This window comes from Pezoporus wallicus, unplaced genomic scaffold (assembly GCF_028554395.1).
Source record: "Pezoporus wallicus isolate ANWC-B61680 ecotype Strahan unplaced genomic scaffold, APGP_CSIRO_Pwel_v1 scaffold_11491, whole genome shotgun sequence".
NCBI classification, from domain to species: domain Eukaryota; kingdom Metazoa; phylum Chordata; class Aves; order Psittaciformes; family Psittacidae; genus Pezoporus; species Pezoporus wallicus.
Genome location: NW_026642649.1, coordinates 9,561,119 through 9,586,217, shown reverse-complemented (window position 1 = coordinate 9,586,217; position 25,099 = coordinate 9,561,119). Strand labels below are relative to the sequence as shown.

The 25,099-nt window shown below is 42.0% G+C and overlaps 1 protein-coding gene and 1 long non-coding RNA gene across 11 annotated transcripts in view; one reads left to right on the top strand and one right to left on the bottom strand.

The window, feature by feature from the left end:
* The window catches only part of HECW1 (HECT, C2 and WW domain containing E3 ubiquitin protein ligase 1), a 246,136-nt gene that overhangs the window by 208,991 nt on the left and 12,046 nt on the right, over positions 1-25,099 (top strand). For 9 of the 10 annotated variants that reach the window (XM_057431266.1, XM_057431262.1, XM_057431264.1 and 6 more), the window contains 4 exons: positions 984-1,097; positions 2,992-3,144; positions 20,638-20,736; positions 22,130-22,259. In XM_057431266.1, coding sequence (XP_057287249.1) covers positions 984-1,097; positions 2,992-3,144; positions 20,638-20,736; positions 22,130-22,259 — 496 coding nt within the window. Of the gene's footprint in view, positions 1-983; positions 1,098-2,991; positions 3,145-20,637; positions 20,737-22,129; positions 22,260-25,099 lie in introns of those variants that run through there. The other variant, XR_008975135.1, reaches the window with a different exon arrangement.
* LOC130611016 (uncharacterized) overlaps positions 13,305-25,099 on the bottom strand; it is a 33,895-nt gene continuing 22,100 nt past the window's right edge. The window contains exons 2-3 of the long non-coding RNA XR_008975136.1: positions 20,572-20,859; positions 13,305-13,426 (exon numbers count right to left, since the gene is read on the bottom strand). This is a non-coding gene — a long non-coding RNA (uncharacterized LOC130611016). The remainder of the gene's footprint in view (positions 13,427-20,571; positions 20,860-25,099) is intronic.

Here is a 25,099-nt window from a genome sequence, read left to right as displayed (position 1 = left end):
AGAGTATGGCCCTACAGAAGTTAGCCTGTACATGCAGGTTTAACTGTCAGCAGTTCTTTGTGCTGGTAGCCCTCCTGGGTTTGAACTAGAGAGATTTTCACCTCTCGTCATGCATTTTGGGATCTTTGTCACTTGGTTGTGGAGTTTGCTTTCCAGACATCTTGTTATTTGACTTTTGAGTCTGTACCTACTTGTGCTCAATCTAGTTACCCAACTTGGCCAAAGGACTGTACGTTTCAAAGGTATTTCCTTGGCATCTGGTGAATTTATGCATCAGGTTGGCTCCCTACCAAATCACATCTGTTGTAGGAAAAAAATACCCGTATGAAGCCAGGCAACTTGTTCCAGGCAAACGTCATCATCAGAATACTGTTACAGAGCTGGGGAGTCCAAGCCGTTGCTTATCCCTTTTAGTGTCCTGCTGAGTGGGTCTGAGGCAGACATAAAATACATTTTGGAAGATCTGTCTTAAAGTGTCCATGGACATATGAACAAGAAGGATTTCTTGCACAGATGTTTAAATGTACTATTCATGAAGTTGCTTTAGAGGTTGGCAGGGGAGTGAGAGGTGTGTTGTAAACAGAGGCTGATACTCCCTTTGCTTACCCTGATACAGAAGCAGTGCTTCCATGGATCTTCACTGGATTAAATCCAGAAAGAGTTTGGATCCAATGCCAAGAAGCCTCATATACACAGAAAACTCACATCTCCTCTACCATACAAAGAGAGTGTTACAGAGAGCTTTAGCAGTAGAGCAACTCTTGGAAACTAATCACAGCATTGTGAAGAAACTCACCTTTGAGGCACATAGAAAAGCCTAAAGAAACAACTCACTGAAAACCCATAATGGCCAAGTAACATGTGCAACTTTATTAAGTTCTCTGACAATGAATGTCTGTCTTTACCAGCTCTTGCTTACCTTCAGCCTCACAGGCTCACACAAGACTCAGTCATTAGATCTCCATTTCTGCCTCCCTTTGCAGGTTAATTATACGGCGTGACCACTTGCTGGAGGGCACCTTCAACCAGGTAATGGCATATTCCCGCAAGGAGCTCCAGCGGAACAAACTCTACGTCACGTTTGTTGGCGAGGAAGGGTAGGGAACTACAAAACGCTATCAGTTTTGAACTAGCTGTTAATGTTGCAAAACATACAGTTGACTAATGCTGAGCCTCTCTTGTTATGTAATGTTTCTTTGGTTTTGTTTTACCTCCAAGTGATTCATCTTAAGCTCAAGCATTTGTTAACAATAACAATAGCAATAATGCTTCATTTTCTTATAGCACCTTCCATCTAGATGTCTCAAAGTGACAATTAAGTGGTTAAATCTACTGTCATCTTGTTGGCATCGGTATTTTGACTGCCTGGAAGGTAAAACTGAACTACTGAGAGCAGACCTTTATCCCCTTTGTTACTCTAACTCTTCCAAATGGATCTGGTTTTCCTTCAAAACTTTTTGCTTTGCATGCCATCTAGTAATCATTTGTTATCCATATGTGGATTTCTTGTTTCTGGCTGAAACAAGAGGTGTGAATGCTGTTTAGTTCTTACAGTTGAATTCACCCATTTTGGAAGCCGAAAGTAACAGAAGCCTCTTGAGAAGGCCTTCTCTCAGGAAACTTTCTACCAACCTAACAAATCCATGAGCCACTCCTGGATGATTAAAGCCAGCCTCTGAACTTTTGTTTCCAGTCTAAACAGAACCTTTCAAAGCCACCCTGGCTCATCTCAAGAGCTACATTGCAATTGAGGCTTAATCCACATGCTTTTAAAATGGAAAGATCATTGAGCATATTTCCAGTGTTCCATATAACAAAGGCATGAAATCATAATTCAGTAGCTTTGCATATAAAGTTTCTTTTTTTAAACAACCCCATGGGTAGGATTTTGTTTTTCTCGAAGAGAAAAGTACTGAACCTCCAGAGGTGTAACAGGAGGATGGGCCAGCATGCCCTTTATCATCTCTGTAGTTTCACGAGTCATTCAACCCCTTGTGCTTATGCTTCCATAACTTCAAATGTAATACAGAACATCTGATCCAGCTGCAGAGTTTTCCACTTCCTTTACATTTGTTGAGTAGAAGGAATAGTGTCCACCTCAGAAAATCTTTTGGCACATGTGATATATGGCTACAGATCATTTGTTCATATTGCTACATGTATGTTAATTTTGGAATGAAAGTCCTACCTACCATTATTAGAGGATGATCTGTTTTTAATTAATCCATCACAGTTGGGTTTAATGTATTCATGAAGCTGTTTTGGTGTTGGGTTTTCTGGGGTTCTTTTTCAAGTTGAGATAATTTGAAACAGCTTGATTTTAAAAAAGCAAGGAGAAAAGGTGACCCTACAGAACAAAGTCATGCAACAGCAAAGCAGAGCTTAAGGTGTACCACGTGTATTTGAAAGTGACAGAAAAGTAGAAGAGTTTGGATAGAACAACTGAGGAATCACCACTTTCTCTTGAGAGAGTTCTGTTGGGATTTGGTCTTGTGCAGCACTGACCTTTATGTTGTACCTGTAGCTAAGAAAGCATTCTTGGGGCTAGATTTTATCTGTGGTTACATCTCAGTGTAGGAGAGTAAGAGCAATTTCTGCTTCAGTCTGGGCTGTGGTCTGTGAACCCAGGTGTTCATAGGCAGGTCAGACCCACTCACTGCAAAAGCAAGCCTTCTGCTAGCCAGCCAGCCAAGAGAAGGCTGAGCTTTGTACCTCAATTTGCCAAGCCTTTGGAGCAAAGGAAAAGATGCTACCTGTGGGATGTGCCTGTGTTATGATTCCTCCCCCATCAATCTAGATGCTGGTTAAGTTTCAGTATCGTGACCTGTTCAGGGCTCAGAATCAAGTTTTGAAAAGAGAGATACACCATGTTAGAAATGCAGTGACTGTGCAGGGGTAGGCGTTAGACAGCAGTCAGTGTTGGCAAAACCCAGGAAATTCACTCGAATGGGAATGAGCCTCATTTTAGCTTTTTTACCTTTTCCTTTCCAGGTTGGACTACAGCGGCCCCTCCCGAGAATTCTTCTTCCTTCTGTCTCAGGAGCTCTTCAATCCCTATTATGGGCTGTTTGAGTATTCCGCCAACGACACTTACACTGTACAGATCAGCCCCATGTCTGCCTTTGTTGAAAATCACCTGGAATGGTAAGAGCATTTTATGCAGAATTGAACAATTTATTTAGAGCAGCAGAAAAATGGAAATGGAAAAACTGCCAATTTAGACTATATAAATATCATTGCTTCTGCTAGGAAGAAGTGGGAAGTAGCTTGGGAGGCAGAAGAGAGGGAGTAAGTGTAAATACAACAGCAGGCTCTGCAAAAAGAGTTATGATGAGGTGCTACTGTTAGAATGTCCTGCTTGCATTACCTGTGACTTGATGTTTGTGAAGTCACTTCTGTGTGAATATGAAAAGGACAGGGAGACGTGCTCTGCTTTATGCAGGCCTCCTCTCCTTGGTTCCCTTTTAAGAATGGAAATTGTGGTCTTTCTGTACGTCAAGCTGCATTGTGCTTGGAAGCTGTACGCTACGAGACCTGTTGCTGCTCTGTACCTACTACAAGCCTTAAAGAAGGGGTCAATGAAAGAGGTTTCCCTTTTCTGCTCTGACAGAGTGTCCCTGCTTGTCTGTGGGAAGGCCAGCAGTGTGATCAGGTACTTCACCTTACCAAGTATATGTACAGACAAATGGCTGATCCTGTTTCTTTATCAAAAGTCCTGAATGCATTATGCTATCTCCTCATTTTTCTATCTGCCTCCAGAGCTGTCTGTCTTTGGGAGTTGTTTTCACTTTGGTAGTTTCAGATGTGGTTCAGTGAAGCATGGGCTGCAAGCCCTGGGCAGTATTTGATCCCTTGTAGGATTTCATTGTGTCAAAAGAAGTACTGCCACATGGGTTTGGTCCTGTGATGTTTTCCTTTGTCTAATCAATCTCACCGGCTCCTCTGAGAGATCCTCGTCTGAAATGGAAATAGTACATGCCTATCTATTGTTGTAAACAGATCCTCCTTCTCTTTGGCTTAGGGTGGGCAGGAGATCAAGAACAACTAAATGGTTGTACCATCACCTCTATTATGGTTGCAGTGGGAGAAAAGGGATGTTGCTGGGACTAGGATGGTCTCTGAATGGGTTTTTTTGTATTATCACTTCCAGGAGCAGAGCATTATGCTAACAATGATCCTTGCATTGTCTTAGAATCATAGAACGGTTAGCATTGGAAGGGACCTTAAAGATCATCTAGTGTTCCTCTATTGGCGTTAGGAAGAGAGCAGCTTAATTCCTATGACTTGATCCATCTCCCTAGGCAATCCTGTTCGTTAGACATTATGCAGTGGCCTCCCAGTTTTCCAGAAGAAATGCAGTCTGTCCTTTGTTCAGCTTAACAGACAGGATGCATAAACTTTTGATTTAGAAGGCTGTGTTTGTGAAGATGCATTTTGATTTCAGGGCACAGGACCACTTAGGCAGCTGCAAGCCCATGATCATTCTGCCCACACTGTGAGCAAACTGGACAGAGGTTTCTGCCAACAGAAATGGCATTGCCATGTTATCTCAGAAATGTTTGCAATAGGCTCTGATACTTATCTGTTATAAATACTGTGGGTGCAAAGAGTTCAGCTGCAGTTTTCTTAAGTGATAAGTAGAGCTGCAAAAAGTATATGCTCTATTTGATCCCCTCATTGAGAGATTTCAGCATGGAAGAGGTAGGGTTTTAAAGGTATCTTCAGCATATAGAACAGCAGAAAGGCACCTAATATGATTTTCTATAGCAGTTAGTATTTAACTCAGAAATAACTAGCAGTTAGACACTTAGCACAATATTTCTCCAACTACATGTATCTTATACAGGCTACTTGTATACAGAATGTTATTTGGCCTTTGGGCATTTTTGGTTTTCTTCTTTCAGGGAAGAGAAATTAAGTCCCTTGGCCTGCAGACGGAAATAAATGCTAAGAAGGAAGAGGTTTGTACATAAGGTAAATAGGGCAAGATTGCAGAACCCAAGGGAAAGATAAGCAATCCAGTAAGTGCTTTGAAATACTTCTTGAACCTGTTATGGAAATAACTGGCTGAGACCAGGAGTTTATAATTAGCCCGATAGGTTTCATGATTGGCTTGTAGATACCTAGACATTATAATGGTTTTATGCTGTCTACGTTGACTGATCTCAGCTATTCATGTGTAACCCTAGAGTACTGCACTCAAAAGTCTGTGCAGCCAGCTAAGACAGGATTTGGACCAAGCTTTTTAAAACTCATGGTGTGATCTTCCCAGAAAGGCTTTATAGGCCAACTGCTCTAAGGACACTGAACTAACTTGTTTGTCATCATTTGGTCATAAGGGAGGGGGCTTTCTGAAGTTCTCAGTCTTTTCTCCAACTTTGTTCTCATCAAAGTCAGTGCTAAAACTTCTGTTTCTCAGATTTGCTTGATGATATGATTCCAAAAGAGCGTCCTCCCTCTAACATGCAAGAAATAAAGATAATTTTCCTGTTCCCAAATGTGTTATGAGGCATCAGTTAACATAGATGGATGAATCAGTTTTGAGAGTCCTAGGGTCACAGATAATTAATTCATAGCCTTTTCAAAGCTTGAAGTTTAATGTCAGTCACGAAAACCACACACGCACAATTGGTTTAGATTTGCAGATTTCTTGAGCTGAATGCCTTTTGGTGCTGTGGGGCTTATCGCTTATGTGGGATCTACCCTCGACATGTTCTTCTGTATAGTAATTCTGCCAGACCTAGCCAGACATGGCTATATTAAGAAACAAGGACAGCAAAAAAAATCCCTCAAAAAATTTCTTTTACATTTTCTCTTCCTTAAGCGAGTGACGAGTTTGAGGTATTTGTAACAAAATGCGAAGATGAGATGTTTTGCTTGTATTGGCACAATTGAGAAATACACTGCTCTTCTCCCCCCCCCCCCCAGCCTAAAAGTTACAGTTCTGCCCTTTTTAATGGCTTATTTCATTTATTTCATGCCTTCCTCTTTGTACAAACAGCCTTCTGAGTCCAAAATGAGCACATCAAAGCACGGAGTAGTTGTATGTATGCCAAGTTAAGAAAGAGACATAATGACTGGAAAATATTTCTCATTTATGAAGAAACTGAGATTTAACACCTTTCTTGCAAGCTTCCATTGAATATGGCTTTTTCCTTCAGTTAACATATGTGCTTGCTGAATACACAAAATAGAAGATACCACACATTTTCAAAGCTTGAAAATGATTTTAAATCCCCCTATATCTGGAAGGATACAGTTATGCCTCTCTAGTCCTAGGAAGTTTGATGGTACACATTTTTATGTGCACGCTGCAGGATATACCTGAAGCTCATAGCCACAAGAGCTGCTTTTAATCCACGCCAGTAATGAGACGTTCTATCTGATCTAGGGTAACTCTTTACCTGGGTGTTTGGAAACACCTTCTAAAATACTGCTTACCTTCCACTTACGGTGGTTTGCCTGTCTCCAAATAAGTGGGCAAAATGTGGTGGCAGCCGCTTTGTATTATTTCAGAGAAACAAATACGGTTTAGCCTAGAAATAATTTGCTCTTGAACAGATCCTGGGTCTTGGTGAGGTGCTTTGGGCAACTGAAATAGGGTGACTGACTGAAGAATCCTCCTCAAGTTTTGCTCAATGTGCTGGGAGAATTGGGGAATAGTAAATGTTCCTATCACAACCTCATGTGAAGTTAGAGGTGTAATATTCAGTACAGCTCCATAATTTACATACTCATAGATGGCTCCCAATAGCTTACCACAGTAGCTTCTCACTTTCCTCCCTGCTAACAGTCCTTTGACAGATTTTAGACTGCCTTTCAGTTCCCTGCAGCACTGACGCCCAGAGATACCTTTTCACTGGGGTTAAAAAGGTTTCCATCTATGATTTGCATGACTAAAATTTCATTGAATATTGTAGTTCTCCTTTTCACCAAAACTAGGTAAATAATAAAGGGCTGCATGGGTAAATTAACCCTGAAAGGAAAAAAATCCTGATACATAATAGATGGAGGAAATGTATTTCTAAATTCTGGGAACAAAATATCTAGTTCCAGGGTTTGCATCATCTCAAATCTTTGTCTCTGTCCCTGGTCCCTCTCCCTGTATTCTTCATGGTAGATTTTCAAGAGGTCTAGAAGGTTGCTGGTGTCTTTTTAATGCATCTCATTCATTCTCTATTCTAACAAAATGATTTGCCTAATCATGCTGTGACACACTGTGGTTTCCCCCAGGTGTTCATTTTGTCTTACTATTTCCCATAGTGTTCCCCTGCTCAGCTCTAGCTAAGCAAAATACTAACCTAAATGTTTGTTTCTATGATGATTCCTGTATTATTTTCACCAAACCTGAAGAGTATTATCTCTGTGCTATTTCACTGTTCACATGGCTACCAATTTCAGATGATACAATTTGACTGTCATCATTATATCACATAAGAAATTTAATTTCTTAGAATAAGGCAATTCTCAGTGTTTTCTCGTGAACTTTCCTTCCCTATTGCTTTATCTGACACTGACAACAAAAGCTCCGTTGTTCACAAAACACAGTGTTCACAATCTGCTGTCAGGTGGAAATCCAGTCTCTCTCTTTCATGTCTTCTGGGTGGGCTAGAAGTCCTGCCCCCAGGAGTAATCCAGTGAGATAATGTACTGCACCCTTCTTCAGGAGACAGCATGGTACTCATGGTGTGGTCATCTGCACCAGACATTTTGTCCCCAGATCACTTGCCTGGTCTTTTATCTGACTCACCCCAGCAATGCCATTTCACATCATCTACGTTTGGATTTTTAGTTCATTGCATGTTTGTAAATGTGGAGCCACGGCCAGAAATCTGAAGGGAGGCCCAGGCTCTGCATAGAAGACCAGATGGTCTAGATAGATAAAATTGTTCACAGACATTCATTTGGAGATCTGAGGGATGCTAACTTGAAACATCTTATTCTGTGTTTTCATAGGGGATTAATGACAGCATGTTTTTTTTTAACTATTAGGCATTTGTGGACCTCACTGTGACATTTATGCAGTACCCCAGTGTCACAGTTATCTTGGAGGTATTTACAGCTTGCTACTCATACTTAGCATTCCGTATCCATCTCAGAAAAGCCCTGTTGTGTTTTGTTTGAATAAAATTTAATACATTTATTTAACAGAACCTCATTAGAAAGCTGAAGACTTGTGAGTAAGATGTTTTTGTGCGGAATCCTAGAAGACCACAAAGATGCTGGTGTAGTCAGACCCAGTGGCCCAGGTCCCTAGAAGCTGTAGATTCATTCCTGACTGCAATGTCCTAATGAACTCCATTACCCTAACGCTCATTTAGAACTGCTTTCTTCATTCAGTTCCAGCCTTTCTTTCTGCTCTCCAGACCCCCTCATATTCTAGCCCATGCTGCTGAAACAGAAACCCTGCATGTATTTCTACATTGGGTTCTGCAGGCAGATGCAAGCCTGTTGCACCCACTCTCCACAAAGGCACGGATTTGCTTTCCCTGTGCTCCAAGCCAACTGACATGGTTACTGCAACATTGAGCTCGGAAAAAATATGCTGTCTCCCATCAGGGTGGGTTACTTCAGGCTTGGCACTGCCTCGGTTGCCTTTACGTGCTCTGGCAAGCTTGGCACATGAGTAGAGCGAGCTCCCTTGGCCTGTACAGTGCTGTGTGGCTCTACCCCCAGCCAAACTCTGACCCTCTCTTTTATTGATTTTGTGTAAGCAAGAAACCACATAGCCATCACTGTCCATCTCAAGCGTGCCAAAGAATGCAGGGTGTTGTTTTCCCCTTTTTTTGTTTGAATAAACCCAAGAAGAACCAAGAATGTTGCAGCCGCAGCTGTCCTTTCTCCTTAGAGAGCTTGGCTGGTTTTCTTCACCCAGTTTCCTTAGGAGCTGAGCCTTGTGCAATTGCCCTGCCCAGCCATCAGACAGTTTCCTAATCAGTCTGTGACCTGTTTGACAGGAAGGTAAACATCTCAAAGGTACTTACTTCCTAAAAGCAAAACTGGTGGCTGGGTAAAGATAGAAATGCAGAAGAGTGTCTCAGTGAAGGCAGGCTGGTGAGCTCAACAGTTATCCGTTCTGCTTGGCCTCCAAACTGGCCGTGTAGCATGGGCAAGCTGACAGGTCTATCACAGGCACAGGCTGTGAACCAGCTATACCATCATGTCAGTAGCTTGAGGATGTCAGGAGCAGCTGTGAAAGCTCAGAGGAGGCAAAAGCTGGAGATGCTCCAAAGTGTGGGAAGTGCTAGCAGAGGTGTGTAGGAGGAACTGGAACTACTGCAGCATGGCAATGTAGAACCATCAGAGTCAGATCTATAGGAAACAAAGCTCCATTAATGCTGCTACACAGAGAATGACTTATTTCATTTAGTTTTTAAAGAAAGTGACAAATTGCCTCATGACCTAATGGGTTGTATTTATATGCTGACCAGCTCATAGGATAGATTCAGGCACACTCTTTGGCTCTTTATAGAAACAGGCTTTTTATAGAACATCTTTGTAGTCACAGCATCTAAGCAGGAGGTCTGCAAACAGCCATCACTCCTCTCCACTGACTGAAAGTAGCTCTGCATAATATGTGGCCAGAATTACTCAGTTATCTCTCTAATTTTGTAACTGTTATGGCAGGCAACCTACATATGGCCCAATACCTGTTTATTAAGGGAGTCAGTAACCCAGAGTTTGGTTTGGGGATCAAATATGCCGGTTGTGTGGGTCTGCATTCAGGGGGAAGTATGAATTTGGAAGACCAATTTTGCAGTCATCTTGAAGGGACTTCTTTATGCTACACTCCAAAAAATCATCCTCTTAAAAATCAGATCAGATGTAGCACCCCAGAGTGGGGCATCCAGCAACAGCCAGTTGTTTTTACAATTAGGTGGTTACCTCTTTGCCTCTGTTTCCATATGAAGAGGTCTCCTCCTATGTCATCAACTTGAAATCCATTTGATGTACGCTGGTGCTGTGAACTGCTTTGAAATTCTCAGATGAAAGGCACTATAGAAAACCAAAGCTTTCAATGTTACGTTATACTATAAATTTTAATTACTACCAATACCTGATTTTAAATAAATTATGTTTGCATGAGAAATTTTCAAGCACTATTGTAAATCTTCTGGACAAGAATGATATTTAAATATGCAGCTGAAATAATTTTGTAAGACCTTTTCATGATGTGAAACGCTTATGTTACTGAAAGGCCTCGCTGCTGCACTGTGATCTCTCTCAATGCCTTCTGTACTTACGCAAACTTTGATTTTCCTATTAAGTTTGATGTATGACTATAAGCACATAAAGCCTGCCTCAACAGCTGGTTAATTATTTATTAAGGGTCAGGAGGAATTGGAAGATGAAAGGCAAACCAAACTGAGGGAGAAAAAAAACATTCTCCCTAACTGAGCTTCTACAGAAACTGGTTTTTTTTATAAAAAGGCTCTGCTTTATATTTACCTTAATTTTGGCTTTGATTTTTTCCAGTTCTTTTGAGGATCTGAATGATGGTGTCACTTGGGTTGAAAGAAGAGATGTCTCTTGCAGTCTCTCCTCCTTTTCCCCTCTCTGAACCTCATAGTGTCTAGCACTGCTTCCATAATTAGAGTTTGGTTTGAGGGAAAGGCGGCTGTTGTGTTTTGTTGTGTTTTTACAAAAGTCATCTTTATGGGTTTTTCCCTTGCTTAAGGCCATGGAGTCTTTTGCAGCATTGTGGATTAAACTTGCTCGGAGATGGGAGGCTCCGCATGAAAATCTCTAGAGCGTCTCCACCTTGCATGTGGTAGAGGAGAGAAGGGTAAAATCCACATTGTCTCTGAGAATGTGAGCCTGCAGGGAAGCATCAGGGTGGGCACTGGTTGTGTGTTTATTTGCAGTGGCGAAAAGCTCCCAGGGAGTGATGAATGTCCTCGTATCTCTTGTTCCAGCCACACTGGAATGGCAAGGCTGGACTGTCACTGTGAAGTATTGCTCAGTCATCTTTGCCCCTCCTTGTTTCTCACTACATTTTATTCACACTTGGGTAAGGTAAAGCAAAGTCAATTAGAGCAGGTGCAGAAATTCCCAAGCTGACTTTTTTATTAGTAAATACAATTCATACATCAAAAGAAAGACTTCACAGAGCAGAATTGCTTTCAGTAAATCACCCAAATCCATTTGGGGTATTTTTGAGTAGAAAAGGCATTTCTCTTTGCATAGGTCTCTCCCTGGGATATTTTGAAAGTTACAAGCTTCATTTGTCCATTGAAAATTCTTCTTCATTTCAGTATATTACCTTGGTTTTACTAAATGGGAAGATTAAAGATTTGAATTGATCTGATCCAGATGCATTTAAAGGGAGAAGGGCAGTGTCAAGTTTGTCAGTTTGCCCAACTTGGAATAGGAATATTTGTCAAAATCTAACTAAAATTATGGAGGATGAGGAAAATCCTGACCTGCCCACCTTCTGTGTTTAATAACAAGAACAGAAAATTCAGTGTCTTGTGTCTGCTCAAAGGAGCTTACTGTGTTGTGACTTACGACTCGCATTTTGGAAGAAACAGACTAGAAACTGGAATTCTTTAATTGTATTGGAAAGATTCATAAAGGTGAAGTAAAAAAAATTCTTGCACTTGAGGACAGCAACTTACAGGTCCAGGTCTGCATTCTGCATGCTCGCAGAAGAGGATCAGAGCTGTAGGTTTGCAGTGGTATTGGTAAAAGTTGGAGGTGTTCAGTGATTTGCAAAACAAGACCTAAAACAGACTGTCAAGCAATTAATAGCATGTCTGAATCTGAATTTAGCACACAGATTCCTGAGCTTACTCAATGGAGGAACCACATCTGAGAGGCAGGGATCATTAGCTGAGTTGCAGAACAGTGCAAACCCAAGTGTATGGCTTCTGGACCAGGGCTGATAAGTGCATGTGGCTCTGCACTGCAGATGACCTGTCCGCAGTTAGCTCAAGGATATCTGCATCATGCTTCAGCACATGGTGTAGACATTCCTGGGTGCTTACCAGTGAGGTTTTATGATGAGCAGTCTCTCTCATGCTTAGATACCCCAGACAGTGCCTCCTTTGACTGAGCAGTTGGTTATTGTGGCTTCAGCAGTCATAGTTAGCTATTGAAGGAAATGGTGTGGTCATTTGGCTTGCGCTTTTCTGTCCCTCTTGTCTGGCAGATGACTAAATCTATGGGTTTTCCCTTGTAGCTTGACCAATTTGTTACAACACATGGCAAAGCAAACGTGAATCATGCAGCGTATGAAACTTTACCAACTCACAGGTTTACAAAGTGCCCCTGCCACGACCAGTAGCTTTTCCAAAAGGTTTGACTGAGAATTCAAAATCTCTTGATAAAAATGCCTTCTTGCTGGCTTAAAAAAAAAACCAACCCATATGCATCAGACTGAGTTGGTCCATAAGGAGCTGTCATAAACTAGAGCCGAGTCACAAAATTTCCTGTCATTCATATATCACTTTATAGAAGGTAAGAAAGTAAAAGCTGTCAAATAGACTAAACAACTAAAATGGAGCTGGGACTCAAGAGGACTGTGATTGTATTCCCGTCTCTACCACTTGTTTTCTGGATAACATTGGATAAGTCATTTTACTTTTGTAGTTATGTTTTCTCATTTGTCAAATGAAATTCTTTCCTGTAAGGGTGGTGAGGCACTGGAATGGGTTGCCCAGGGAGGTTGTGAATGCTCCATCCCTGGTGGTGTTCAAGGCCAGGCTGGACAAAGCCTTGGGTGGCATGGTTTAGTGGGGCGTTGGAACTAGATGATCTTAAGGTCCTTTCCAACCCTAACTATTCTATGATTCTGTATTGGTGCTGATCTCCTTTGTAAGCTGCTTTGAGATCTGCCTGTCAAAAATACAGTCTAGGATCTGGGAATCACAAAATGTAGAGGTTTGTAGTCTTCTAGCCAGTAGTTCATACTTCAGTCTGCATCTCTTCTGTAGTTACTGGGCAGAATTGGAGAAGAGTTTGCCATTGTACCAGCAAGAGAAGCTAAATCTAAATCCCACAAGCAGCCCAGTTTCTGATGAAGATCATGTTTGTGATGCCATGTTTTGTCATGGTTCTCTCAAAGGAGAGATTTTGCGTTTTTATTCATGCGATCGATAGCTCTGCAAGCAGAGATGGCAAACCCAGCACTTGGCCACAGTCCCCCTCTCCTCCAAACAGTACGTTCATGGAACTTTGTTATTGGTAAAGTGACACATAGCATGATTTCGTGTTATAGAGAGACCATCTACTTTATTAGTTTAAAGACATAAGTGGAAATCAATTCTCTGTTTCCTGTGACTGGAGTCTGTGGTGACACTGAGGCTGGACTGCCTGCGATAACTGCACACGGTGGAAGTCCCAGAGCCAGATTTGCTCAGTTCTGTATCTGCAGTAGTGACTTTTGACACAGTTCAGCTGATGTGCAGGGAGCCAAGGCAGCTACCTTGAAGGGAAACAGGAGGGGATACTGTGAGTTTCCTTTATCTACATTATCTTTGCCCTTCCTTTACTTAATAAAGCAGAACAGCCTTCCGCTTCTCTAATAAAATCATGGTTTTTTCTGTTTTACACAATTAGCCTTTTAACCTTTCCTAAGGGTTCTTTTGTGGTGGCTATAGCGAGGATGTAAGGAAGATGGAAAGACATTTTAGAATCATAGAATCATAGAATAGTTAGGGTTGGAAAGGACCTTAAGATCATCCAGTTCCAGCCCCCTGCCATGGGCAGGGACACCTCACACTAAACCATATCACCCAAGGCCTCGTCCAACCTGGTCTTGAACACTGCCAGGGATGGAGCATTCACAACCTCCCTGGGCAACCTATTGCAGTGCCTCACCACCCTAACAGGAAAGAATTTCCTCCTTATATCCAATCTAAACTTCCCCTGTTTAAGTTTTAACCTGTTACCCCTTGTCCTATCACTACAGCCTCAGTTTGAGTGAACATGCAGTATAGCTAGGTTAGAGACAAGGAAAAGACTTGAAGGATTTGATTAGCTTAAATAAAGAAGCAATAAGGTTCACATTATCTCATTGTTTTTCAGTTACTGGTAAATTAAGCTTCAGGAATGGCTTGAGGCTTAGTTGCTAATTCAGGATACATGAGCTCCAGAGATTTAGAAGAACATGGATAGTTCACATTTCCATCATGTGTAAGCAATAGCTCTTTTTCATGTGGTTACTCTTTTGTACTGAGAAACAGAAACGTTGTGTTCCATTTGCAGATAAATCCAGAAAATAAAAGTAGGGAAGCACTTGTTGGAGTGCCAGTATTACACTGGCCTTTTGAGCAGGAAATTCATGCAATAAATTTGAGGGCTTGACTCAGATAAACACAGGTTCATCATACAAAACTCAGGTGCCCAGCAAAACTAAAAGTACTTGAAGCAAGGCAGGAAGGAGAGGACTCACTCCTGCAGATCTTCACCTGAAGAGAATTACCCATTCAGGATTTGAAGCCTGATGGAAGTTTGTTTGTACCAGGTTGTTCTTCTCTCTAAAAATCAGTTTTAAACCTTTTTGTCTTGCTTAATTTCCATTCTTGGGTGTACATTTCACCCATCTCTGAACACCCGCTTTGTATTTTATGACCATCTGCAAGCAGGCCTGCTGGACTGTCTGCTTTCCATACACTTTACAACTGGGGCTACTTAGAAAAGGCCAGTGCTTTCTTAAATGAGTGTTACAAATTTCCTTTAAAATATAATTAAATCTCATTAGTTTTATAGGAATAGTAAGCAGACAGAATATTATCAAAGAGGGACTCATGGAATATGCTCCTTCATCTTTTGATGCCTGAACAAAAAACCTTGGCTCCGAGGTGAATGTATCCTCTATTAAATCCCAATAATGTTTGCAGGGGCTGCAGGGATAAATCCCTGTAGGCTCTAACTGTTTAACATCCATCAGTTTCCAAGCTGGAAATCTGCACAAACAGTTGTTCCATGTCAGCAATCCTCAATGTTTCCTCTCAGTTTTAATTTGGAAAATAGACTGAAATTTCAGCTTTCCTGGCAGAATTTTCTCTGGTTTCATAGTGAGGAAGTATGGAGATTAGCCTTGAAAAAAATCAGTAACTGTCGAAAACCTGGAATGTGTTTTGACCATATATGGGTTACGATGCCTTTCAGTATTTAGAACATAACCCAAAGGAGGTTAAAAAGAAAACAGCAGAACTTGGTCAGGTGGGTTATTACCATTCCTTCACAAGAAGTGTGTGTGGATCCAGGTTAAGTTCTCAGGTAGGATGCTACTGTGGTTAGATACCAGAAGAGGTGGGACAAGTCCTTAATGTGATGTTGAAAGATGCCACATACAGGTGTCTCAGTGTTGTAGTTTTGTCTCTCTGAGAATTCTCCATATTAGAGGTGCATGTAAGAAAAGAAAACAAGCCAACTTTAATCTTATTACTCCTCGTACTGGAATTCTCCTCCAGGACTAACAAAGGAATTATTTTACCTTTTCTCTTTAATGTGCTAAGACTTAGTGGAGTTTTGTCTATTGGCCTTCCCAAGAGCCATTCCTTTCCTATTAATGACACATGAGCTCATCAGATTCCTGAGCTGGAGAGGCTTCCGGCGTCCTGCTGGAATGCCACAGAGTCAGCCTCTGAGCCTCCAGGTATGCAGAGCAAATATGCCTCGCCACCAAATGACATGGTGGCAAAGAGGCGGTCTGCAAAGTTTGCAAGATGCAAGTCAGATAACCAAAATGGTGTTAGCTTCCTCAGCCTGCCTGGCTAACCTTCCTGACAATAGATCCCTCACATCATCACATTAGTCTGCTCAAATGTTCTGTCATTTATGGGAGTAGGGGTTAAATATGCACACCATTTGTTAATGGAGGCTGATAGAGGTGTGAAGTTGATCCACTGCCAAGGGTTTGTAAAGATTATCTGATGTAGCTCAGTACAGGACATGTTGGTCAAGTCCTGCATTGAGCCAATGCTGGGATAGGTGCTGCTAGCACATAGACACACTCTGGTGCATGTGTCTGACACACTGCCAGTTTGCTTAAAGTTCATAGTGTATGAGGCCAGGCAGAGATGCTGTAACCACCTGGTGAGCTTCTTTGCAAAATACACATCTTTAGAGCTTTCTTGCATTAAAAAATAGAATAAAATTGTTCTTTGTTTAGAAAATGCCAGTGCTGGTGATTCCACCACAATCCAAGAGTCATGGATCAGTACATACTCCTCTGTATGCCGTGCCCTCTCGTCCAAGTGGCAAGATTACAAATGACAGTATTTTAGGCTATAAGAATGGATTTTTATTTCCTTTCATTAGTAGTTTCTGGCCTTCATGGTGTCTCCTTCACAACAAGGATGCTCACAAGTGTCTTCATCACCATGAAGGTTTTAACTGTCCTGTAAAACAAGCTGCCTCACAGACTCTGGATCCCATGGTGCCTGGTTTCCTACAAACCTGGGTTTCATGACTGAATTCTCTGTTGTCTAATAAGATGTATGTTCAGAGTGAAGCCATTCACATAACTTGAGTCCTTCCAAATACTTTCCCCTTTTTAGGTTCTCTGCTGTCTAATAATGGTTGAGATTAGGTCCAGTCTCTTCCACTGTGGAAGGACTAATGGGCTGTCCAGCTGCATCCATCTGCCAAATATCATTTTCCCTTAAAAGAGGTGCCAAGGGCAGAAATCCTGTACCGCAGTGCCGCCTCATTTTTTCAGCTTGTCTTTCAGGTGGCCAAAAGTTTATCTGCATGATTAAACAGTGTAAAACTTTAAAACTGGTGCAATTTGTCTTACAGATGAAAGCAAAGTGTTCAGTAGTGTTGTGAAAGGAAAACGACATCTTCAAATTGGATGTGAACCATATTATAGTCACCTCTCTTGAGCCCTTCTTTGAATATTTTCTCACAAGCTACTGCACCAAGAAGGGCACCCTTAAACACCGCTGATGTGTTTGAGATAAGGCTTGCAAGATTTTCAATTCCATCAGGTGCTTCCTCTGTTTAGGACTTCAAGTTTCTCATACTGTAGCAAATTTAGCTGGCAAGGCATGGCTACCGAAGCATCCCTTACAGAATGATAAGAACCATTCTTCCCCTGTACACATAGATGGCAGTTTTGTCGAGGTGCTTCATTCTCCATCTGAATCCAAGGAAAGACTGTCATATCAAGAAGACCTGCATTAGTTCAACCAGTTGAGAGGGAGCCCTGTAACAAAAGGTCATTATGGGTCCTGCCTTATTCTGCTGCTATATGATAAAGACCAGAGTAAATTAAATTTCCTGTGACTCACCTGCAATTGGAGGAAAATGTATTGCTTAGTCGCTGCTACAGCATATGGGTTTGTCTGTCCCTGTGTACCCAGACATGCAGTAAGTATGCAGAGGAGAACGAGCCTGTTATTTTGCAACAGGCTGTTGTGAAAACAGGCTGTTTCAGGGGCACCTGCAGCCTCCAGAAGGAAAAGGAGTTAGCTGCTGGGTAGTGTGGAAACTCCTGCAAATAGGTCAGAGAGCTGTGTTGTTAAAAGCCGGGAGGCAGGTGTGCACAATGTCCTTTTTGAGCAGATGAAGTGTGTCAGTAGGAGTCAGAGCAGAGCAGGTCTCCTGCTCGTTAATTCTGTCTCTCCTTCCACCATTTCCTGTTCGTTAACTCCCTCCACATCTCCCCTCTCTGCCAGAGCACGGTACTCAGACTCAATCATTGTCTCTGAAAGGGAAGGGTGTTGAAAGAAAGGGCCAGAGCTAGACCTCACATTCCCCACCTCTTCCAAGCTATCTTTTCTGCTAGAAACCAATCAAACAAGCATTTTACACTTCCTTGGAAAGATAAATGTAAGTCAGGTTTAAAGAAGGTATGTGCCCTCCAGCCGAGATTTACCTTTGTGCTGCTTACTCTGTCAAGAAAACTTGTTTTTTCTGAGGCAGCTGTCTCACCCATCTCTGGATCTCACCCGTGTTCTAAATCCTTCAGGAAGAAATAAACGCAAAGGTCTGGTTTTGTTTTAACTGGCTTTTGTAAGGAGATCGATTTGTTTCTTGTTGCTTCTTTGTAGGTTTTGATCGATTTTAAGTGGTAGTGTTATGCTTGGCTGAGCATGGTGGCAGCTCGATGCTCTGTATGGACACACACAGATAGACTGTTCCGGTGTCCTCTGAGGACAGTAGCAAACACCTCCCTTTTGATAGGTATCTCTTGGCTTACCATGATCCACTGTTCTCAGTGCACTGCTAGACCATAGAAATGCCATTTGTCATCCCAGACACTGTCCAGAATGGACAAGGGGCCAGAGGTCCTTCAGCCTTCAGATCAGAGTCAGGTGTAGAAGGCTCTGCAGACATACCAAAGCTTTGTGCAGGGGAAGAAGGGTTTGTGGGCTGCAGAGCTCACATGATGTGGCCACAAAGCACTGTGTCTGCTGGGATGATACGGAGCAGCTAAGAAATACAATCTGCAGCATAGCTTTTTTATCCATTGTAATGGCAGACTCCAGGAGTGGCAATGTCTTCATAATTATCTCATCTCCTTTATCCAGACCAGTTAGTGCTGGACTTGTTTTCCTACACAGTACCATTGCAAAGGCTGGGGCTGTGGAACCACAGTCAGACCCCAGGTTGAGCAAGCCTTGGTGTGCCCAGGGCTGCCGGTGCAAGGTCAGACTGATGGACCACACAACCTAGAGTTGCTCTGCCCACATTTGCTTAGTCTGACCCCCCAGCCTTAGTCCTTTCATGAAGAAACACTACCCATAGCTTTTGAATGGTTTGATACACATCTGCCATAAGGCACTGATTCAAATGAAACTTGCCATTAACGGCCACCATAACATATGCTGAACACCTTGATCTAGGTGCAGTACCCTTTCATGACAGCTTTGCATGAATGCCCTCAAAGCCACATGCAGGTACAGAAGCGATACAAGCAGCAAGCGGAAAACTGATGCTGTTCATACTTTCAAGGAGTTTCTTTGCAGAACCAACATTCCCAAATCTTTCTTGGCAATTTACTTTCTGCTTTGCTCTGTTCCAAAAGGCTCCTGCCTGCCCTGCCCTGCACAGTTGAATAGCCATGGGGTGGGTGTTGTGGTGAGGAACACCCAGTGCTTATAGTATTTTCATTCAAAATGTGTAGGGATGGATAGATGGAGATGGTGAAGAACGAAACCAAAAAAGCCGACATGCATTATTTAGGACAAATGGACTTGATTATAGATCCTGAAGGTACTATAAAACTGATGGATTACAGCCTCAGCATTTCTGGGATTTGAGCTGTCTGGCTTCCACTGTGCTTTCATTGTGTCAGCTCCCCCTCTTTTCATTGCTTCTTGCTGGAAACATTGCACTGGAGCACAAGTGAAGTGAAGCAGGTCCTAACTAGACCCAACAGCTGTCTTTTGTTGCTTCTGTGGAAACAGCTGTAAGGGGGTAATATAATCACCCTTCTGTTACCAGTCAGCTGCATATCGTAAGCACCTTTCCTGGATGCAGGGGACCCAGCGGCAGCTCTTGTGGTGGTGTAAATGCTAACTGGGCCCACAACATGCTATTTTGTGCCCCATTTGACATACTAAGGACTTGTTCTGTCCCATGAGCATAAAGTTGACTGAGCGAATGGATACTCTGCACTGCTTTCATAAGTGAGACTCATGTTTCCTTCATGTACAGGAGAGGTCTTCACACTCATTCCTGTAGTGGAAAAAATGGTTTCTTGGCTTTTTGATCTCTTTCTCATCTTTTGAGCAATGAAACTTCACCATGATGTCAGTCAGCTCAGGCTTGGTGTGCTCACATTTGGGGTGTTGTTTCTTTTCCTTTTTTTGACAAATAAGTTTTGGATGGGTAATGGGGTTGTTTTTACAAAGAAACCCACCAGTTCTGTATTTTTCTGTCTGAGATGACTGATTTAAAACCAGATTTGATGGAATAATATCTAGTAAGTCATTGAAGAAATCATAGACAAATGGAAGAGCTTATCATCACAAGTCACAGATTGTAATGGGCAGGGCACTCTCTGGATGTACTTGGAGTAGGACTAGGGGTGGTTGTTCTTTGAAAGCAGAAACAGACACAAGAGTATGTAAACACTGAAGACAGCAGAACATCACCATTAAGAAAGTGGTCAGGGAACAGCTAGCCTGACCTTTAGATAATGATTTTAATTCATATTCTTGGTCACAACAGGTAACTTAATTAAACATCAGTTTTCCCCTGTAAAGGCAACTCACTACCCATTTAGAATACTTAAGAGCCCCACCCTGAAAAGGGTTGTAACCAGTCAGAAATTGGATATACTGATTCACCAAATACCCTTTGCAGCTGTTTTGATAGTATGTTTTCTGCTGAGGGTGGAGTATTATAGTATTTAATAGCTAAAAACTGAGTTTGGTGGAGTCAGTCTGTATCAGAACATTCCACTAAAGATCATAGATGGTGAATCTTCAGAGTGTTTACTGGTTTGGCACAGGAGAGCATGTAACATGCCAGGTGCATGTATGGGTAGAGTGGGAGCTAGATCAAAAAGAGATCCATTACTGATCAGAGGTGGGAAGGGTGGTGTTAGGTATCTGCTTGGAGAAAAAGAAATAATAATGTAAGAAACTAAGAAACAAAACCCGTTGCTACCTCTGTAAGTTTCTGTGCTGAGTATCTTGAGTTACACTTCATTTACTCTGTATGTTTATATCCCAGGTTCAGGTTCAGTGGTCGTATTCTTGGCCTTGCTCTCATTCACCAGTACCTTCTCGATGCTTTCTTCACAAGGCCATTCTACAAAGCCCTACTAAGGCTGTAAGTATAAGTATGCAGAAACTGTGCAGGAACAGTGATCCCGTAGTGAGTCCTGCAGAGACAGACCCTTGTGGAGTTGCTTCAAGCACTCTGACCTTCAAGTTCTTTCCATGTTTGGTTGGTCTGTGATAGAAAACAAACATGTTTTAATTTTCCTTTACTTTGTCCAAGACCCTGCCTTCCATAAATACTGTGTTGATAAAAATGCATAGTAAGTATAACATTTACAAACAGACATTTGAAAGTACCAACCCATAATCCCACAGTTTACTACTTAAAGTAGTAACTTACTGATGAAAACTTATCAGACTTCAACTATGTGGAAGACTGAAAAGTATCTTTGATGTGAAAAAACAAAATAACAACAAAAAAGGGAGGGAGGTCATATTAAGAAAAATATGTAATTTCTCATGCCTCACTGGTGGAACTGGGTTTAATTCTAAAACACAACTTGGGTTCATTAGGTGTGCTAATGTAGATATCAACAGTGAATGTTTGTTCTTGGCCTTGTACTGTCTTTTATACTAGTAACAGAAGCTACCAGTAATATATTGCTTCCAATGCCAAGTTTATAAGGTTAGCTTTATCTGACAATCTGTCCCTCTTTATAGACTGCAGTAAGTTAAGGTACGTAAAATTTGCAGCAATGAGAAAAGCCAGAAGTAGTAAGTTCAGACTGCAATTAAATGACAAAGAGCAGAATAAAACTTGGCTGAAATAGTTCATCAAGTTAGATGATGCCAGGTCAGCAGAGATACTTAACATCCTTTGAGTTCTTTAACATGTATTTAATTTATTACTGTTTTTTTTTAACAATGATAGTTGCTGAGGTCCAAACAGTTTCCTCTCTGTTGTATCTGAGCTAGTCTGGAAATAGCCTGAAACCTAGAGTTCTCCCTGCGTCATTATTGCCCCTTTAGGAGGTTTGAAACCACCTGCCCTTTCAGCAAACAAAGCAGGCACCTTACTAGCAGAAGTTTAGGCTGCTTGGTCTGCCTTATGTCAGTCTTGTGTGCTCACCTCGAGGATGATAGATATGTGGAAGCAGCCAGGCACAGCATGGTGAGGCCCATCCATCCTGAAGGTAAGCATGTGCTCTGAAACAGGGCATCCTGAAGATTCACATTAAATCAAGCCCCAGGGGTGCCCTCTGACAGCAAATAGTGCAGGCAGCCAACAGATTTGGCCTTGAGCCCAGCCATGCAAAGCAGTTGCAGAGCTGCTTTGAGAGGGTCTGTATAACAGGCTTTGATGTTCACAAAACCAAATGAACACCAGCTTTATGCTGGCTCTTCAGCACATACCTGTTCACATTGTTAGTAGTAAGTCATCCTGCCAATAGTCATGGAGTCCTGCATACAACTACATCTTTTTTTTCTTGCCTTGCAATCAGGCCATGTGATTTAAGTGACTTAGAGTACCTGGATGAAGAGTTCCATCAGAGTTTGCAGTGGATGAAGGATAACAACATCACAGATATCCTGGATCTCACCTTCACAGTGAACGAGGAGGTGTTTGGACAGGTGAGCACAGCTATGTAAAACATCTGAAAAGCCAATCTGAAGCTGACAGAGTTGCACATGATGAACATCTTTCTGTCAGAACAGATCCTTTAGCCTTTCAATAGCATTTCCTACCTTCTGATTCTTTCAAGCCACTTGTTTCAATGCAGATGTTTATTCCTAGGGTTTATCATATAAAATACCATCCCCCCTACAGGCCTATTGAGCCACACACTGATGAGCATGAGGAATTCTCTGGAGTGCAGCTCTTCTCACCAGGATCTGGTTCACACAGATGTGGCATTCAGTGAATGCAAGCAATGTAACTTAAAGCTGATGTGACTGAAAGGGTGGGGGATTAGGAGGGAAGCAAAACATTTGGCAGGTGGTGTAAGACCTGGCAACTCTCACCATTATTTTGTCTAAAAGTTCCTTGTTAGATTCTGTGTCTCTTACCTTCCACCTACTTAATAACTTGGTATGTACATCCATTTATTATGCTTTCTACCATTCATCTCTGCCTTAGTCGGATAAATCTCTTTGTCCTGGCTGATCTGGATAACTGTAACTTTAAATGGGGTGCAGCCCTGGCTTAAGTCCAGACTGGCCACGAGAACAAGTGTCCCCTGCGGGATTCTTTGGCTTGCACTGAAGCCCTGGCGCTCTTTGGTGTTGTAACCCGTGCTAGATTACAACTGTCTCTGCAAAGCCTTGAAGAGACCCAAAGCAATATCCAGACCAAGATTAATGACCTCCAAGGAGATATGGAAAACCAGAGAGGCTGAAGAACCAAGCTCACCAAGTACTGCAAGTTAACTGGAAGTTAACTTGTATAAGGTGCAGACACATGGTGTCAAAGGGAGCAGAGATCAGGTGGAACATACAGAGAGTGGCTCTTAGCCCTTGAAAATGAAGTTGACAGTAGGAGTTTGCACTGAGCTAGGGTAGCTCTGTGAGTCAGAGGAGAGGTGACTGATTTCTGAAGGGAGGAATTCTGGCCCTGGGAGTTAAAGGGCTGCTCAGCTATAAGCTTGAAGGTAACAGAAAGCATGCAAGACTTCAGGGGATATTTTCAAAACTGAACTTAGGGTGCTTATAGTACAAGGTTATGAAGGATGAGCAGAGTCAAGGGTGAATGAAGTTAAAAGGATAGGACAGAAGAATTTAAGTAAGAAGCCTCTGTAGAAACAACAACCCTGTTTCTCTGCAGACTTAAATGCAGGGGGGGCTCATGAGCTTTGAGCTGAGAGTTTGCGTGACATTCAGTTGACAGTACAGTGGTTTCCCTGGAAGGTATGGCTATATAAGACTAATACACAAAGACAGACAGAAACATACTGACATATTCACACAGACAGATGAGACAAGTTTGTATTTACATTGGAAGATTGTGAAGTTGAATAAGAATCTCAGCCTGAATGGCCCCGACACATCTGAAAGTAACATTTGTCTCACTAATTACTTGGTATGCTGGCCCCAAAGAAAAGAGCTAGACAATTACATAGCAGTCTGTTGTGGAAGATAAGAGATGGCTCCAAAGAGAATAGACACAAATCACAATCTGTTGTAGATACTGTGATATGAAAGTGAGAAAAACAGAATTTTATGCCAGTTGCCATGTTGCCTAGTACTTTATTTCATATGCACTAGACATAACCTTGCTAGATCTAGGGATGGGGGAAACAGTGGTTCTCGCTGTGAATTCTGGCTGTCAGAATTCAGGAGTCCCAAGTCAAAATGAGATTTTCACCCTTCTGAGGTTTGCTAAGTGCTGACAGCAAAATAAAGAAGAAATCACAGTCACGTTTTATGCTCACAGATGGATCCCAGTTGGAAATTCATGCGTGCCAAGGGTATCTGACCACTTAAATGCCATCTGAGCATTGCTTTGCTGGGTATGTGTCCAAGTGTAGATCACGGTGGGAGCTCTGCTAATATTTGAGAAGCTGTAGCTCAAGGGTTGGGTAAGGGAAACAAGAAATAGTGGCTTTTTGAGAAGCTTTAGATGGGTTACAGCCCTTTTGTCCTGCTCCACAATTATTATGGACCAGTCACTACTTCTTTCATTTTTCCTTTCTTGTCTCATTCCTGATGGGTGTTTAGCTTTAAGCCTTTCAGGCAAAATCCTCTTTCTTGGTACCTTTTTAATTGGAATTTACTACTGAGGAGTTCCAGCCTTCTGGCATACTGGAGCCTGGAGCACTACTGTAATAGCAAAGATCTGAGAATTTCACTTACAAGAGTTGTGTCTGTTGTAACCCTAAGTACTTTTTCACGCTTTTACCCAGTAGGAAGTGTTCTTTAGGCCTTTCTCCAAGCTCTATATGTGGACACAGCCTCTCTCTGAGCCCTGGCAATTGCTCCAGTCAGGTTACAGGAATGGGCAAGATTGCTTGAAATATCTTCTTGCCACTCTGAAACCTGATTCTGAATTCTAGCTCTAGTTAATGCCTATGAACAAGAAAGAAAAAACAGGGACACATTGTTATTGATTGCCTGCCTCCAGTTGTAGATAACCACTGTATTTGGAATCGTATGGATAATGACAAGTTGAAGAACTCACCAGCATGTCTGGATGTTTGTGGGAAGTCTTGCAACTGGACATGTGAACTTACAGTCATGCTTTAAACTAGATAAGATTTAGTCTTTACTTTTGACGGATGTATCTTAGTGCTGCACAGTCTTGAAGAATCCAGCATGGCAACTGGGCCAGAGTGTTGCCTTCTGGACAGTGCAGCATTGCTTGTATAATGGTGATCCATGACATACATTTGGGAGTTTAACCTGAACTAGCTGAGAGTTCCTAACTCATTACATCTAACCTTACTGGTTCTTGCTGTTTCTCAACAAAGCTACAGATT